The sequence below is a fragment of the Pituophis catenifer genome, unplaced genomic scaffold, assembly GCF_029215685.1.
Source record: "Pituophis catenifer annectens isolate HBS135680 unplaced genomic scaffold, rPitCat1.0.hap2 SCAF_1, whole genome shotgun sequence".
Taxonomy (NCBI): Eukaryota; Metazoa; Chordata; class Lepidosauria; order Squamata; family Colubridae; genus Pituophis; species Pituophis catenifer.
The window spans coordinates 313,488,166-313,505,528 of NW_027256881.1; the positions used below are offsets into that span (position 1 = coordinate 313,488,166).

Sequence of the window (17,363 nt, forward strand, 5' to 3'; positions counted from 1 at the left end):
TGTGAGAGGACATGGTACTTGATCTCATAATCTATAAAAATCTTCTTAGTCCTTTAATAAATTTATTTTTACTGATACTTCTATAAAAGCTAACTTAAATGCCCTTTAGACTGGATTATTTCCTCCAGCACAAGAGTTTCAAACATCATGGCCTTTTCAAAACAAATGTGTAACATTCTACATTGAACTATGCCAATATGCCAATATACATCTACCAAAAGCTTACTTATAGTTTTCCATACAAGAGAATATTGAGTAATGACTGATCTTTTTCATCCACCATCCATACAAAGACCTGCTAATTTATATTATTTATTTCAGAACACAAATTTTTATACTAGGTTATATTTAAATTTTGTACTTTCTAAATGATAAAGAAGATTGGCTCTGATTATCCTTATGGTCACATGTACAACCCCCTCCCCCAGAAATTCACTTTTATTATTTATATTTATATATATATATAAACACAATGTAGCATTTAATATAAAAGTTGGAATAATTCACTCCTGCCAATACAACACCATTAAATATATGATCACCATAGAAGAAAACTTAAAAAAAATAGGAACTCCTTTAAAAAAATCAAAGTGCATTCTGAGCTATAAAAATGGTGGTTACATTGTTGACTTGTAAAAAAAAGGGTAAGTCCCAAAGAACAATTGTTGTAGCTTCTTGCTGCAGCATTTGAGGTGATAAGGCACTATTGCCATTTGTGTACTGTTTCAAAAAATCCAGACAGCTCATGAGTGTTTTGATCCATCAAAATCTTCCACCTCGTCTTTCCAGAGCAGGCAGGTGGTACTGTTTCATAGGAGATTTAAATTCCTTCTGTTTTTCAGACTGTTGATGAGACAATAGAAGTTAAAATGGGCTATAATCTACTTGTACAAAATAGCATGTAATCTAATAAGCAAGGCAGAATTACCTTGCGATGTGTCCCAAAATATGTTATAGGCTGCAAAATCTGGACTTGTCTGTTGGATGCTGGGAGGGTAAAAACTGACTGAAATGAAGGATTAGGGTAAGAAGTCAGGTTGGTTACAGCAGGAACTGTCAGTTTTGGCAACTCAACTGCATTGGGAAGTCCATGATGTCCCAGTGGATTCTCCTGGGCTTGCCTAAAAAAGTTCTTTTAAAATAAAAATAAAAGTTCAATTTTTAAAAATAATGTTATGTAGGCTAAATGTGTTTGATCACCTCCCATATGCTTTAGGATGGTTTAGATATTGCCACCTGTGCAGTTACTCCCAAATATATGTAAAGTTCTACGCAAATGTTTCTTAGGGAAGATTGCAGCTTGCCTTTGGAATGATCTCATCATATGGAAGCATGGTGTCAGTGGAAGCCTTTATATAAAGGGGAAGAGGATTAAATGGTAGCAATTACATTCTATATATTTTTAAAAGAGTAACCAAAGGTTAACATTCCAGTATTTTCAGACTTTCAAAGGTGTATATGTTGAAAGTTGATATTTGTTTGGAAAATTGGCTTACAGACTTTGATGGTTTATTTGTAAAATTGATCCTTAGAAGATGTCTTCTTGGAATCTATCCTTAGAAGATATCTAAGCCTTAGAATGACACAATTTCCTTCTTTCTTATTCTTCTATTGGCATAAAAAATTATCCTTGAGTGTGGAAACAAGGCAAGGAACATCCACCAGATTTTACAAAGAATTAGATAAACCCTAGAAACTTTGTACTGCTAGCTTAAATCTGGTGTGTCTAGAGTTCTGCAACAAAATACAAGAATGTACTATAATTAATTTTTGTTCTCCAATTATGATTCTGGTTTTTTTGGAGGGGGAGATGAGGGTAGAGAATGAGTTAAAATAAACTTTGGGAATTATTGGACAGATTTGTTGATACCCTTAATATTCCCAGAATAACTGGGAAGTTGGCAGAATCAAACACTCCATAATTATTATATATTGATTGCATGAACCTAGATATAAATTGGATAATTTCCAGAAAAAGCATATGACTAGTTAATTCCAGCACTATTTTGAATGTCCTCAAAGAATTACTACAAAATATCAGGAGCCATATATAGCATCTAAAACTAAACTATCATACTATTCCATGCATTGCATGCATAAGAGATAATGATATAAATTTTAAAAAGCCTTTCTAAACCTGTAAATCACAATTAGGTGTCCAATAGTTAAAACAGCAAAAATTCATTAAAAATGCTAGAATCTTTTGCTACCAGAATTTTGAAACATGTTTCAAAATGTTTCTAGAATCATTAATTAAAGCACAAAATTGACATAGAGCTGTTCTGTATGTGTGAACAAAAATGGCAGTACTTGAATAGGTTTATTACTCAGTCTTTGATTTAAAGATTACCTGCCTTTGATCCTCCTTTGAAACACGCCGCAAGCCAAGAGAATCTCTTTCTAATGGATTTTCTACTAATCTCATTTTTCGGTGTATGGTTAAAGCTTGTTTCTCTGCCAACCTGTTTAGAGTAAGTCAGATAAAATACCATATATGACCTTTGAAATACTTTTCCATCAATTAGACAATCAAACCACTCACTTCACTCCTTTAGACATATTAAACAATGCCTTGAAATGCAAATACTAAATACTCAAACCTAAGTATTAACTAAAATTATTAGCTTAATTGATCAAGAATTATCAAGCTTAATTATTTTAAATCTTAGCTGGCTAGATACATTTTCAATTGAATATTGATTCAAAATCATTTCACATTCCCTTACCTTAATTCTCTGAAATAAGGGTGTTGCAGTGCTTCATGAGCACAGATTCTCTCATCGGGATCATACTGTATCATTGCATACATAAGTGTCAGGCTCTTATTGGACAGGTTAGGGATAAATGGAGAGATTCCTTTTCCTTTTCTGATGGGGAAATCAAAACTCATCACTCTTGACCTGCGTAAATCCAGTGAAAGAAAATGCATTTCTGTCAAGAATCAGCCTTATTCTTGAAAGAATATAAAAGAAATTGAAATAGAATTTTAAGTTTCAAAGCATTCTTTGTCCCTGTAGTCAGCCATATAGAGCAAATTACATGTGTATGACTATATCATGAAATGATTACAATTTAATGCTTCTCAAATTTAGAATACAAATATGATTGAGCAGACTTGTATTATGGATCCATAACATCACAGTGGTTTTCTTTAAATCCATTTGATACTACCCTCACTTGGACATGGGAAGTCAAAAGTAATTTTAAAATTTGACTTCCAGTTCATCCAGGTGATAACTGTTGAACTGGAATAAAAGGAGCATTTAATAATAAACATCCCTTAAAAAATTATTCAATAAAGCTAGTTAAGTCTATATAGCAGTAGTAATAGTAGACCCTGGCTATATGCTGGTTACCACCTTTAAAGAGCTGCATGGCATAGGACCCGGGTACCTTCGAGACCGTCTTCTGCCATCAATAGCCTTCCACCGACCAGTCCGCTCCCACAGAGAGGGTCTCCTCAGGGTGCCATCGGCCAAGTTATGTCGGCTGGCGACACCCAGGGGGAGGGCCTTCTCTGTGGGAGCCCCAGACCTGTGGAATGAACTGCCCCCGGAAATACGTAAGATCTTCGACCTCTGGATGTTTCGCTGTGCACTGAAGACCCTGTTGTTCCGCCAGGCCGGGCTATCAACATAATAGTTTTAAATTGGGGTATTTTAAATTTCTGGGGTTTTAAATTGAGCCAAATCTATTTAATCATTTTAAATTTTAATCACTGTTTTGTCTTGTGTTTTTAAATAGGCTGTACACCGCCCTGAGTCCTTCGGGAGAAGGGCGGTGTAGAAATAAATTTATTTATTTATTTATTTATTTATTTATTTATTTATTTATTTATTTATTTATTTATTTATATGCTTTGTAAGATTTGACTATAGTCAGCTGTAAGGGTAATAAACACACTCTTCTAATGTAATTTTAGGCAACTTTACTTAAATAAAATGCAGTAATGAATATCAAGGGAAGCTACACTTACTGTTTGAACTTATGAAGAATCTTCTTAGGAGGGGTACCTATGATATCGTGGATTTTTGATATTTGGTCCAATTCATTTGATCCAGGAAAAAGCGGGTGGAAACTGGGAACAATAAAGAATTGATAATGTGATGAATCCCAACCTCTGTGACAAGCTTATGTTTTTATTATGAGAAAGCTGTTCATCCTCAGTACTAAATAATATTGTTGGTACTAAATAATAACATTAGAGCAGATAGTATTTTTAATCCCATTTCCCACCTGTGTATTATATAACATCTTTCAAAATAAAAAGGGAAAAAGCATCAGAGACAAGTGCTATGAAAAATGTTATCTGTACAATTCAGCCGGTAGGTACCTAAGAACATAAATATTTCATCAGCTAGAAATGAAGTATTTGTTGCTAAAGCCTATAATCCCCAAAATTCAATACAATATGCACATGGCATGGCTTTGCCTCAAGGGTCCTACTTAGAGACATGTTTACTATTGTCTGCAGCTAGATAACATAGCCACTCTTGAAGCCTGGATATCACATTAGGACTCTCAGCTAAACTTCAAATTATTTTTCTTTTATTCATTAAGCTGCTGATGTTCATTTTTCTAACCATTGACTAAATCCAGATATACAGCAGCAAGGTTGCTGTACTATACACTTTTATGTTAAGATGAACCACAAACCCCTCAGTTAAAACCATTAAGTTCTACGCCAGATAAGAACACAATGATTAACAAACAGTGACAAATACCCAAATCTTTTTTTATTGAGATAGATTTAAGTCTACCTTCAAAGTGTTAAATGACTTTCCCTGTGCCATTATGCAATTCATCCACTAGCCGTGCAAACATTTGAACTAGAATTTTCTCCAAGTGTGTTTCACTGTTGAACTTCAAATCTTCCCCAGTGTTAGATTTGTATTTTTTCCATAATACAGCCTATTACTATCTCATATCTGCACAGGCCTATACTTCAGAAGAGTTTATTCTTTTTAATTTAGCCATTTTTCTTCTGATAAGTAACCTACCTTGCAATTTCATAAAACACACAGCCAGCACTCCAGATGTCCATTTTATAACTGTAGTAACCATCTGTAAGAAGACATTCAGGTGCCCTATACCAGCGGGTAGAGATATATTCTGTATATGGCTGCTTAGAATGTATGCTCCTACAGGATCCAAAATCTCCAAGCTTGAGAAGGTCTTGCTACAATAAGACAATTTGTGCATCTCAAATGATCAGGCATTAAAATGATATTTACAAATAATGAACTACTAATAATACGTCAAGATTAGACTAATTTTTTTAATGGTCTAAATTGGCTGCAATTTATTTTTGAATCCTTGGCCACAAAGCAGTCTTTGGAATAAATGTGAAAATAACGTATAGGTAGTTCCAAAGATGCTTTTCCAAAAGGCAACCGGACTTTATTTTTTTCTTTGAAAATGTTTCCCTTCTCATCCAAGGAGTTTCTTCAGTTCTGTATGAGAAAGGAAACATTTTTAAAGAAAAAAAAAAAACCCAAGAAAGTCCAGTTGCCTTTTGGAAAAGCACCTTTGGAACAACCATAATCTGGATGACTGAGAATCTCCATAAACATACATACAATTCTTTGTTAAAGACTATTTGTTCAGCAACCATTTGAAGTTGCAATGATTCTGAACAAATGGTACTTATGACTGTATTTCAGCAACACATTACCTCCATGGCATGTGATTATATCCATGCACGTGGCTGCACCACATCCATAGTACTCACCTGCCCTCCAGCCTGCTTGCAAGCTGCCTGGAACTTGCAACTTTCAGTCTGCTTCCTCATTGACTCTGCTTGTGGAAGCTGGCAGGAAGTTGCAAGTCATGGTCACATGAAATCCTCACTTAATGATAGCCAAAGGGAATGCTAGGATGCTGTTGCTAAATGATGCAGTCGTCGTGGCATGTTTCATAACTGCAGCATTTAGCGATGGAAATTCTGGTCTCAATTACCATCAAACCTTTGAACATTAAGTCTTCAGAGAATTGCTAGCACAAGTTACTTAAGAAAAATCAAATTTGATTTTTTTACAGCCTGTTTCAAAAATGACTGACTGATCTAAAAACATATTTTTTCCATGAGTAATAAAAAAAAATCTGATGCTAAAAAGCAAGAAAATATTAAATCTAAAGCAAGTATGTGACAGTTAATCATCAGAAAGTTGAAATGCACTTTTTCCTATAGACATAGGATGCATATTCAAATACCAGTTCTAGAACAAACATTTTGAAACATAAGAATTTTGATACATTCATATTGCTCCTGTTTTAAAATTATCAAAGACAACCTACCTTTATTAATATGTTTTCAGGTTTCACATCTCTGTGAAATATTCCATTTCTGCATCAAGATAAAAATCAAAGGAAAGGTGAGTATTTTTATATTAAGGCTCTGATGCAGAAAGCTACACATCCCTTGGGAGTACTCAAGCGTACTCCTTAGTTTCAGTATAAGTTGTTGCACCCAGCCCACAAAAAATATCCATAAAGTTCTAAAGATATTCCAGAGAACAGATGACAACTAGAAAAGAAAAGCTAGTCAAAGCCCATGGCAACTTTATATACGCTAGATACATGAATGAAAGTCTACAGATTCCAGCCCATTTACATAGCCAAACTGTAATTTTGCAAGCAAATAAGTAAAAAAGCTTCCTACCTGTGTATATGATCAAGAGATTTGCATAACTGGTACATATAATTCGTTATTTTCTTTTCAGGCAATGGTTTTTTCCTTCCTGGAATTTGGAAATCAAGTTTAGTAGTTTTTTTTTTTTTTTTCCAAAATAAAGATCGCTTGAATATAAAAACAGCTTGCAATGATTTTGGCTAATTAACTGATCTTTAAATCTAGTTATGAAATTACCTATGACCTATAACCATGTCCCCTAACTTAGCCAGGATATTCAAAGCTCTTCTGTTCAGAGCACCTTGTGCATCTTCAGGGGGTGCACCATTGGTATGGTTTCCTAAAAAGACAGACCTGGCTACTGGACTCATATCTGAATCACTGTTAAGATTAGATTCCTACAATGTGTCCTCTATAAGGCTACCTTTAAAAAGGATTTGCAAATTGCAAGTGCTATGAAACACAGTGGGCTAGGATGCCTTTTAGACTATATTCTACTATCAGTTGCAATGGTTTTCTATTGTAATCTGAAAAATTTAGAACAGGACTCAAGCTTTTATATTTCATGCAGTTATTCATTTTGAATCATGAGTATTTGGAAGCAGAATAAACCTTCATTTTATATACAACTGCTATAACAGAGATAGCAATTTTATATCACAATGAAGTAGTTTTCCAGTTGTTGACATACAATTGTCATCTTTGACTGATTATCCATGCTGCCTTGGCTTTGGTTGATGGTAAGGGTGGGGGCATAGATTTAACAATTCTTAATATAGCAAATACATGCAGTGATTAATGAACTATGTTCTCCTTCTTAAATTTTCTTGCAGACTGGCCCTTCTTTAGGATAGCATTCTCTTTCAATATATGTAATTATGGAGATACTTTCCCATATTCCAAAACCTCTCTCTGCCTTAACTTATTCTGAAGGAGATCAACTGCTACCAGAAAGAGATTCTATGTACATCCACGCTAATCTGAAGGTTTTTCCATAACTGCAAGTAAAACACATCTTTTTTCAACATGCAACAGAGTCTTACTTAATATTTGGTTAAACTAAACATGCGTCTGTCTCACTTGTGAAAAAAATTGCTTGAGACGTTTTTCAGATATTGTATACGCTACATACCTTTGATCAATTCATAAATATTCATGTCCATAAGTTCACATATTAATGCAACAGCACCAGCTTTCTTGTCACTAAAAAGTTAATTTTAATGGAATTGTATGAAAGAAAGAAGAATAAGTTGTATAAGCACTTAAAAAATGGGACGGATTTTTCAATTTTTTAAAAGTGGTTTTACTATTATTAATTTTCTGTATTTTCCATTAGCTTTTACATGCACGAAAAAAATACTGTATGTTAAATAGAGCAGTTATATGCCACTCTGGAGATGAGCAAGCTTTTTATCATTATGCATACTGACTCAAAATTGCTGAAGAACAAAAGGAAAATCAAGTTCATTTCGCCATCTCATCTTTCATGATTCTGAAAAAGATATCTGAAAAGGCTTATGAGGATGACTCTCTTTAAAAATCATCTTCCTCATCAAAATTGTTTACCAACTTCCCCAGCATTTTTTTTACAGAAAATCAGAAATCAAATGTTCTAGGAAACAAGGGTTTCCAGGAGATTCATACTCATGCACCTTTGCTACTCTGCTGAATCAGTTTCTCAATAATAAAAAAAAGTCTAATAAGTGGACTACTGAATGACAATTGTGAGGAGGAAAATCATCCCTCTTTATCAGCATGATAGTAATAGTGGGGGTATGAAAGAGAAGAGGAAGAACCTATAGCAGAGGACAAACCTTTGATAATCTCATGTGACTTACAAATTGCTCATCCTTATGTACAAGATAATCAAAAGTAAATCCATGCTGTACATATATTTTATTTAATTAGAACCAACATTATTTAAAAAACAAAAAAGAAATGCTTTTGATGTTAAAATTTTTTTGCCTGCCACAATCAACTATAGTTAGATTTTAATTTAGCAACAGAATAACTTATGAACACACAAATATGCCTTATAACTCATCTTGACCAATTCTGTGGTCACACCTGCGGATCTTTCTGAGCCCTGGAACTTGACAAATAACTGTAACTGGACAAGTCAAAATTAAACTTGATACAATTCTACATGCTGTTACTGAAGTACAACTTTCTGCAATAGGAGAGGAAATTGCCTTGCTCTATGAAAGACTTTCTCCCCGAGAACTGGATATAGACATCTGCAAGATTCTGCTGCTTATATCAAATTGCTCTTTTTGAATATGCATGCAACAATATGACACATATACAAAAGGACCAAGGGTTTGTTTCAATGTTGTTTTTGTTCTTCCCCCACCTCTTGGTGCCCCAGAAGCCACTGAACCTTGATATTTATTATGTGCCTTCAAAAATTTATCTTTTTTAAAATAAAAATATTTATATTATATTATCTCTTTTCAAAAATGGTTAAATAGAACAGTTGTCTGGCAAAAATGTGTAGTGAGGATTTTTGAGGATTGTGAGATTTTTCTTTCATGGTATCAAAATACATTAGCATGTTCAGAATATTCTTTATTGTCAACTGATCATCTCCATTAGGCAGGTGACCAGATATGATTTTTCATACGATACAATGAACAGAATCTAATGACACATATCTTCAAGTAATCCCCCGCTGCAAAATCTCAAATCAGCACCTACGGGAATGAGATTGGATTCTACACATTGCCCTTTAAACACTTGTTAAGAGGCCAATTATGAACATAGAATAAAACTAATGTGATTTTTAAAGTCTTTATAGATTGCCAGATCAATCCTGAGAGCCTATGTCACATACTGTCAATAGAACAGAATGATGGTTCAATGACTACAGAAAGATATATTATTCAACTCATATTAAGTTCCAAGGTTAAGTAGTCCACACAACCTACTCCCTACTTGCTGTCATCTTGAGAAAAGGTGCAAGAAATGACAAAATCTGATCATCCTACAGTGAAAAATTCCTCTCTCAAAATAATTTTAATCAGAATGAGATTTGTTTGAGAAATAATAATTGAACATATAAAATATCTGATCAATATGAATGGTACAGAATGTGAATCAACAAAAGCATGCATCACTTACAAAATCACTTCATGCAATGTAAGGATATTTGGATGTGGATTCAATCGTCTTAATGCTTGAATTTCTCTCAGGTTATTCACATGGTCAATGCTGGTAGAAAAGATTAGATGAAAAATAAACAACTGTCTTTTACACATTGTTACATATATTTTCCTGAATCACACAAAGCATAGGCTGTAATAGTCTTTTGTAGCATGTTGCCAACTTGCCTGGGTGCAGTGTGACATTTCATGGGTCTATTCTGTATGAGTATTGTATGAGATACTACTTGCAAAGTGCCATGTTTTCTTATATGGTGGCATAGAAAATGGTAGAGTACACACTTCCCTGTCTTTCAATTATTATGAGCTCTTGAGAAGGAAATCTCAAATTTGTGCAATGCTGTATTTACTGTGCACTGTAGGGTATGCTAGGATCAAGAATTACTAGTTTGAACACACATTATTTAAGGCCAATAAGACATGTCAGGAAAAACAATCTTGATCTCTAAAGGCAGAGAGATTTTACATATGTATTTACAAAAAATATTTGTTTTAAATCCAACTTTTGACAATGGAGATTTAAACATTTATATACTGAAGCTAAACAAGAAATTAAAATGGAAAAGAATCAGACTTTACCTTTCAAAATGCTGTTTCATTTGTTTACAAGCATAGCAACGTCCATTGTTTAGACTCTGTACCTTCAGAACATCAGAAAATGTCCCCTCTCCAATTTTACCAATTGTTTTGTATTCTAAAAAGATTATATTGGAACAATAAACCAGAAGGTAAATTTATATATTTAAATTCTGCTTTATCAAACATGTTCATAACTGTGGTTTACTTATTCTAAGAGCACACTTGTTTCCTCCCCAGATATACTGTATGTCTTCCCAATAATTTCCATATTATCACTATAGTTGTTTAAAATTAAGGTTGACATCTCTGCACTGGGAAAGTGCATATATATCTTAGGGCATTATCAATAATCATGTAATAATGTTCCAAGCATGTAAATTTGAAGAGCTTAACTCTAATGTTATTCTATATGAACAAGAATAACTTATGAATCAAACTAATCTATGTGTTATAGGCCCACAAACAATATTTGTCCAGATACATTGATCCTCACTCATTCATTTTTTTTAAACTTCTCTGCTGAGTTATACATATGGAAACTCACTCAATTCTGACTATTTTTTGTATATACCTTTCTGCTCTAAAATTTGGTTTAGTCTTCTCCCATACATATCACTGCTACAGCACTTCCTATAATTCTCCATTGCCTAACTTCTGTGAGAATTAACTTCTTCAGACTGCATCTAGCTGTAAAGAGAAGCATTTCCAATATAATTGTACTAGTAGCTCATCATATTTAATAAGACTTTCCCCTAACTATTGCCATGTTTCATGTTTTTTAAAAGTATCATATTCTATAGTGAAGGAAACTTCCATTTATGGTTTGTTTATAGTATCATATAATCAAAGGGTTGGAAGCAACCTTGGAAGTTTTCTAGTCCAACCTGCAACTTACTTTATATAAAACATCCAATGTTTATTATTTGAATTCCTCATTTTTATTCAAACACAATCTTTGTCTATGATAAAGTCAGCTATTGTATAATAGAAAGGAATTTGTTTTGTTGATACAATTTTTTCCTATATGAAGAGTTAAAATGTAAAGGAAGAAAAATCAAAAGACTGTGTCCATAGTACACAGTTACATACTCATATGTACGGTCATGTGAAAAAGAAAGTACACCCTTTTTGAGTTGTATGGTTTTATGTATCAGGACATAGTAAAAATCATCTGGTCCTTAGCAGTTCTTCAAAGTAGGTAAATACAACCTCAGATGAACAACAGCACATGACATATTACATTATGTCATTCATTTTACAGCCAGAATAGAGAAGCTATGTGTGAAAAACTAATTACAGGTAGTCCTCAACTTACAACAGTTCACTTAGGGACCGTTCAAAGTTACGACGACACTGAAAAAAGTGATTTATGACCATTTTCCACACTTAGGACCTTTGCAGAATCCCCATGGTCCCGTGATTTACATTTGGATGTGACAACTGATTTATATTTATGACAGTTGCAGTGTCCTGAGGGCATATGATCACCTTTTGTGACCTTCTGACAAGCAAAGTCAATGGGGAAAACAGATTCGCTTAGCAACAGTGTTACTAATTTCACAACTACAGTGATTCACTTAACAAATGTGGCAAGAAAAGTTGTAAAATGTGACAAACTCACTTAACAAATGTTTCACTTAGCAACATAAATTTTAGGCTCAGTTGTGATCATAACTTGAGGACTACTTCCACAGGTATGAAGAGGCTAAGTAGCAGCCAGGTGCTGCTAATCAAGCGCTCTTGATCAATTGATCATCAGCAAGTGTGACTACCTCTATAAAAAACAATGTTTTAAGACGGGTGTCAAACTTGCATCGACACGGTGGCATTGTGTGACGTATTGGGACTTTTTCCCCCTTCGTTTGCGGGCATGGCCGGCAAATGATGCATCCGGCCAGCAGAGTGGGAGTTTGACAGCCCTGTTTTAGGAGTTTTACTAGTCTCCAGCATTGAGGTGTGTGTTAACACAATGCCAAAGAGGAAAGACATCAGCAATGATTTTAGAGAAGCAATTGTTGCTGCCCATCAATCTGGGGAAGACTATACGGCCATTTCCAAACAATTTAAAGTCCATCATTCTACAATGAGGAAGATTATTCGCAAGTGGAAAACATTCAAGGTCGTTGCCAATCTTCCCAGGAGTGAATGCCCCAGTAAATTCACCCCAAGGTCAAACTGTGCAATGTTCAGAAAAACTGCAAAACACTCAAGAGTTACATATCAGACTATAGGTTTTAGTTAGCATGTTAAATGTTAAAAGTTCATGACAGTACAATTAGAAAAGACTGAACAAGTATGGTTTCTTTGGAAGAGTTGCCAGGAGAAAGCCTTTCTCTCTAAAAAGAACATGGTAGCACGGCTTAGGTTTCCAAAGTTGCATCTGAACACATCATAAGATTTCTGGAACATTGTCCTTTGGACAGACAAGATCAAAATGGAGATATCTGGTCATAATGCACAGTGCCATGTTTCATGAAAATCAAATACAGTGTATCAACACAAACATCTCATGCCATCCGTCAAGCACAAGGGTGAAGGGATGATGGTTTGGGCTTGTTTTACAGCCTCAGGACCTGGGCTCCTCACAGTTATTGAGTCAACCATGAAGTCCTCTGTATACCAAAGTATTCTAGAGTCAAACGTGAGGCCATCTGTCTGATAGCTAAAGGTTGGTTGACACTGGGTCATGCAACAGGACAATGGTCTCAAACACACCAGCGAATCTACAACAGAATGGCTGAAAAAGAAAAGAATCATGGTGTTGCAATGGCCCAGTCAAGTCTGGATCTCAACCCAACTGAAATGCTGTGGTAGGATCTCAAGAGAGATGGGCATAAACAAGTGCCCATAAACATAAATGAATTGAAGCAATGTTGTAAATAAGAGTGGGCCAAAATTCCTCCACAATGATGTGAGACTGATACAGTCATACAGGAAACAATTATTTCCAGTTATTACTGCTAAAGGTGGTTCTACAAGCTATTGAATCATAAGGTATACTTAGGTTTCCACACATGGCTTCCCAATTTTGGCTTGCTTTTTGTAAAAAAAAATGATATAGTATAATATGTTATGTTTTCTTGTTCATTTGAGGTTGTCTTTTACTTACTTTTAAAAACTGCTAAGGACCAGATGATTTTTACTATGTCCTGATATGTAAAACCATAGAACTCAAATATAAACACACACATACATACACAGAGAGAGAGAGAGAGTCCTAAAACCAGATAAAGAGAACCCAATTAAACAAATTAGTCAAAAACATTATACTTGTTCATTTATTTATTGAAATAAATTATCCAAAATTATATATTTGTGTGTGGCAAAAGTATGTGAAACTTTGCTTTCGGTAACCGGTGTGCCTGCTTGGGGCAGAAATAATAATTGTTGATTAGTCTTGCACAACAGCTTGGAGGGTTTTTAGGCCATTCCTCTTTATACATCTTCAACTCAGGGAGGTTGGTGGGTTTCCTTGCATGAGATGTCTGCTTCAGGCCCTTCCACCATATTTTTATAGGATTAAAGTCACATTTTTCTTGCCCATTCCAAACTTTTGCTTCAACTATTTTATATATTTGGAGTTGTTGTCTTGCTATATGACCTACAGTGGATATAGAAAGTCTACATACCCCTGTTAAAAACATTCAGGCCTCTGCTAAAATGCTGAAGATTTCACCTTTTAATTCAATGACCCAAAGCATACCTCCAAATCAGCGGTGAAATCCACTTACCTTTGCTACCGGTTTGGGAACGAGAGCATGTGGGAACCTCTTCTGCACATGCGCAGATGGTATAAAAATGGGATGTAATGACGTCCCGGTGGGTGGGCAGAGCCTCCTGCCACCGGCGCTATTGGTTCGGCGAACCGGATAGAAGCGGGGGGGGTGGGATTTCACCGCTGCTCCAACAAAAGAAAGGCTTCACCATAAGAAGATCTAAGTTTTGGAATGGCCCAACCAGAGTCCGGATCTCAATTGAAGTGAAAATCCATAGGGTGACCTGAAGAGGGCTGTGCACAGGAGATGCCCTCACAATCTGACAGATTTGGAGCACTTTTGCAAGGAAGAGTAGGCAAAGATCCCCAAGGCAAGATTTGCCATGCTGATAGGCTCCTACCCCAAAAGACTGAATGCTGACATAAAAATCAAAAGGTGCTTTAACAAAGTGTTATTTTAAGGGTGTGCATCTTTATGCAATCATGTCATTATAATTTATTGTGATTTCCCCCCAAAAAAGATTCAGTTTTTTTCAACTGAATTGTACAGCTTACATCTTATATGATATTAAAGGTGGAAAGAATCTGAAGTGATTTCTCTTGGTCTGATTTTTTTAAATTTTAGAAACCTGGCATTTTAACAGGGTTATAGAGACTTTCTATATATGTACTTTTTCTTGAGCTTCAGTTTACAGATACCCTGACCTTTTCCTGTAGAATTTGCTGGTGTAATTCAAAATGCATAGTTCCATCAATGATGGCAAGCTGCCCTGGTCCAGAGACAGCAAAGCAAGCCCAAAATATATTGCCACCACCATCTCTCACAGATGAAATGGTCTTATGCTGAAATGTAGTATTTGCCTTTCAGCAAATATGCTTTTCATTCAAGCCCTTCGCTTCGTTGCGAAGGTTGTTGAGAGTGTGGTGGCGTGGCAGCTTCCCCAGTACCTGGATGAAGCTGTCTATCTAGACCCGCTCCAGTCCGGCTTCCGGCCTGGGCACAGCACGGAAACGGCATTGGTCGCGTTGGTGGATGATCTCTGAAGGGCTCGGGATAGGGGTTGTTCCTCTATCCTGGTCCTGTTAGATCGCTCAGCGGCTTTTGATACCATCGACCATGGTATCATGTTGCGCCGGTTGAAGGGGCTGGGGGTGCGGGGCACCGTTCTGCGGTGGTTCTCCTCCTACCTCTCTGACCGGTCGCAATCTGTGTTGACAGGGGGGCAGCGGTCAACCCCGAGGCGCCTTGCTTGTGGGGTGCCACAAGAGTCGGTCCTCTCACCCCTTCTGTTCAACATTTATGTAAAGCCGCTGGGTGAGATCATGCGTGGCTTTGGGGTGGAGTTCCATCAGTACGCTGATGACACTCAGCTGTACATCTCCACCCCAGGCCACCCCAACGATGCCCTTGAAGTGATGTCCCAGTGCCTGGAGGCCGTGCGGGCCTGGATGGGGAGAAACAGGCTCCGACTCAACCCTTCCAAGACCAAGTGGCTGTGGCTTCTGGCGTCCCGATATAGCCAGCTGGTGCCATCGCTGGCTATTGGGGGCGAATCACTGTCTTATGAATGCTGGCATTCACCAATACAAGAGAAGCCTTAGATGTTTTCCTGGGGCTGAGACCTCATGGAGGATTATACACCTTGCTCTAGCTTGTCAATCACTTCTGGGGAAGGTAACAATGGTGTTGAATTTCTAAACTATCTATTTAACAATGATTGGTAAAGTCCAAACTTTTTGGAAATAGTTATATAACCTTTTCCAGCCTGGTGAGTATGAGCACCCATTTTTCAGAGGTCCTCGGAAATTTCCTTTGTTTGAGCCATGACACACTTCTACATACCTGAGTTGTGAGTTCAGACTTTGACAATGTATAGCAAAAATTCTGTTCTTTAAAGAGAGGCATGATTTCCCACATTTGCACCTGATTATCATCCCACTGATTGAAACACTATGATTATAATTACCACTTCAAATCAACTGATAATCTTAGAGGTTTATATACTTGTACCATGTGCAAATACGTAGCTTTGGATCAATTTTTCCTCAGTGTTTTTGATTCATTTGTTTAACTGGATTTTTTATCTAGTTTTAGGATTTGTGAGAACAGATCATATTTCAGATCGTATTTATGCAGACATGTTGAAAATTTGAAAGGATTCATAAACTTTCCAGTATTACCGTGTATCAAAGAAGTGGATGGAACCATACTTTCTACATTTTTCAGGCTTTGGGCAGTTACTACATGTTTTTATTTGTGTACACACACAAACATTCATAGGTGAAGTCTTACTCCAATTTTGTTTGTTTCCTATCTCAACATAACTTGGAAATTAAAGATGCTGATTTTCACGATTGAGATCAGAAGCAATCCTATAAATTTCAAGGAGGTGCCTATGGACCTATGATCTTAGATTAGATTAGAATAACTTTATTGTCACTTTGAACATACACTAATTGGCATACATTAAAATGAAATTTCATAACTTGCCTATACACCTCTATCATTCCAGGCACTGAATCTAGTTTATTTACCATTCTTACAAGCGATATACGGCACTATCATGTGACCTTTACTATCTCTCCTACGGTAATATAAACCTGTTTTTTCCTATTTCAGCAAAATGATTTATGATTGGAACTGGGAACTTAGTTTTATGAGAGACTGAGGGAATTGGATATGTTTAGTTTTGAGAAAAGACAATCGGGAATATGAAAATAATTTCTGACTATCAGGAGCTTATTACAGAAGAAGCTCAAGAACCAATTATTAAAAAAAGGTTGATCTTTATTGAATATCAAATTTCAGGCTGGGCAACTATCTGTCAGGAAATGCACTACACAAGAAGTAGACTCGGCCTAAACAGATTATTCCAATGGAGCCTATGATTTATATGTGTATAATTTTATCCTTTATTTTATTCAATTTATATAAATATAAATTATTTTATTTATAGATTATACAAATTATGACTAAAAAAAGATTACTCTATCCCTTATTTCTACATCGCTGTCTTAACATTTGCTTAGTTAGTTTACTTTACTTTGGCATTGTACCTTGTACAACAAAATTAAATGTCATCTTCAGTGTACATTATACATAAAAAATAAAACAAAAACACACACCCTTCACATTCTATATAATTGAATTGAAAAACCCTGATATTGCATTAATATTGCACTATACAGTAGAATTCAATATAGTTACTGCTCGGGATAGAAGCTATTTTTCAGCCTATTTGTCCTTGTTTTTATTGTCCTGTACCGTCTGCCAGAT

The 17,363-nt window shown here is 35.7% G+C and overlaps 2 protein-coding genes across 3 annotated transcripts in view; one reads left to right on the forward strand and one right to left on the reverse strand.

Moving 5' to 3' along the window:
* Positions 1–7,655, forward strand: part of WDR20 (WD repeat domain 20) — a 63,360-nt gene extending 55,705 nt beyond the window's left edge. For both annotated transcript variants that reach the window (XM_070942033.1, XM_070942011.1), the window contains 2 exons: positions 6,318–6,374; positions 7,465–7,655. In XM_070942033.1, the coding sequence (XP_070798134.1) occupies positions 6,318–6,374; positions 7,465–7,485 (78 nt within the window). In that variant the 3' untranslated portion in view covers positions 7,486–7,655. The remainder of the gene's footprint in view (positions 1–6,317; positions 6,375–7,464) is intronic.
* Positions 727–11,015, reverse strand: MOK (MOK protein kinase). The gene is made up of 13 exons (XM_070942044.1): positions 10,943–11,015; positions 10,372–10,486; positions 9,752–9,841; positions 7,764–7,834; positions 6,662–6,740; positions 6,298–6,346; positions 5,732–5,809; positions 5,001–5,179; positions 3,977–4,078; positions 2,727–2,900; positions 2,351–2,462; positions 929–1,132; positions 727–843 (listed from the first exon to the last, which is right to left on the reverse strand). Exons 1-13 carry the CDS (start codon positions 11,013–11,015, stop codon positions 763–765), a joined length of 1,407 nt encoding a protein of 468 aa, XP_070798145.1. The 3' UTR covers positions 727–762.
* Between the last annotated feature and the right edge of the window lie 6,348 nt (positions 11,016–17,363).

Bases quoted from the DNA above. Each gene is read 5' to 3' on its own strand.
- MOK (XM_070942044.1), bottom strand. From the start codon at position 11,015: ATGGAGAATTATAGGAAGTGCTGTAGCAGTGATATGTATGGGAGAAGA. The intron at 9,842-10,371 runs GTAAAGTCTGAT...CTTTTCTACCAG, and splicing joins ATGAAACAGCATTTTGAAAG to CATTGACCATGTGAATAACC. The intron at 6,741-7,763 runs GTATGTAGCGTA...TCCAAATTCCAG, and splicing joins TATTTATGAATTGATCAAAG to GAAGGAAAAAACCATTGCCT.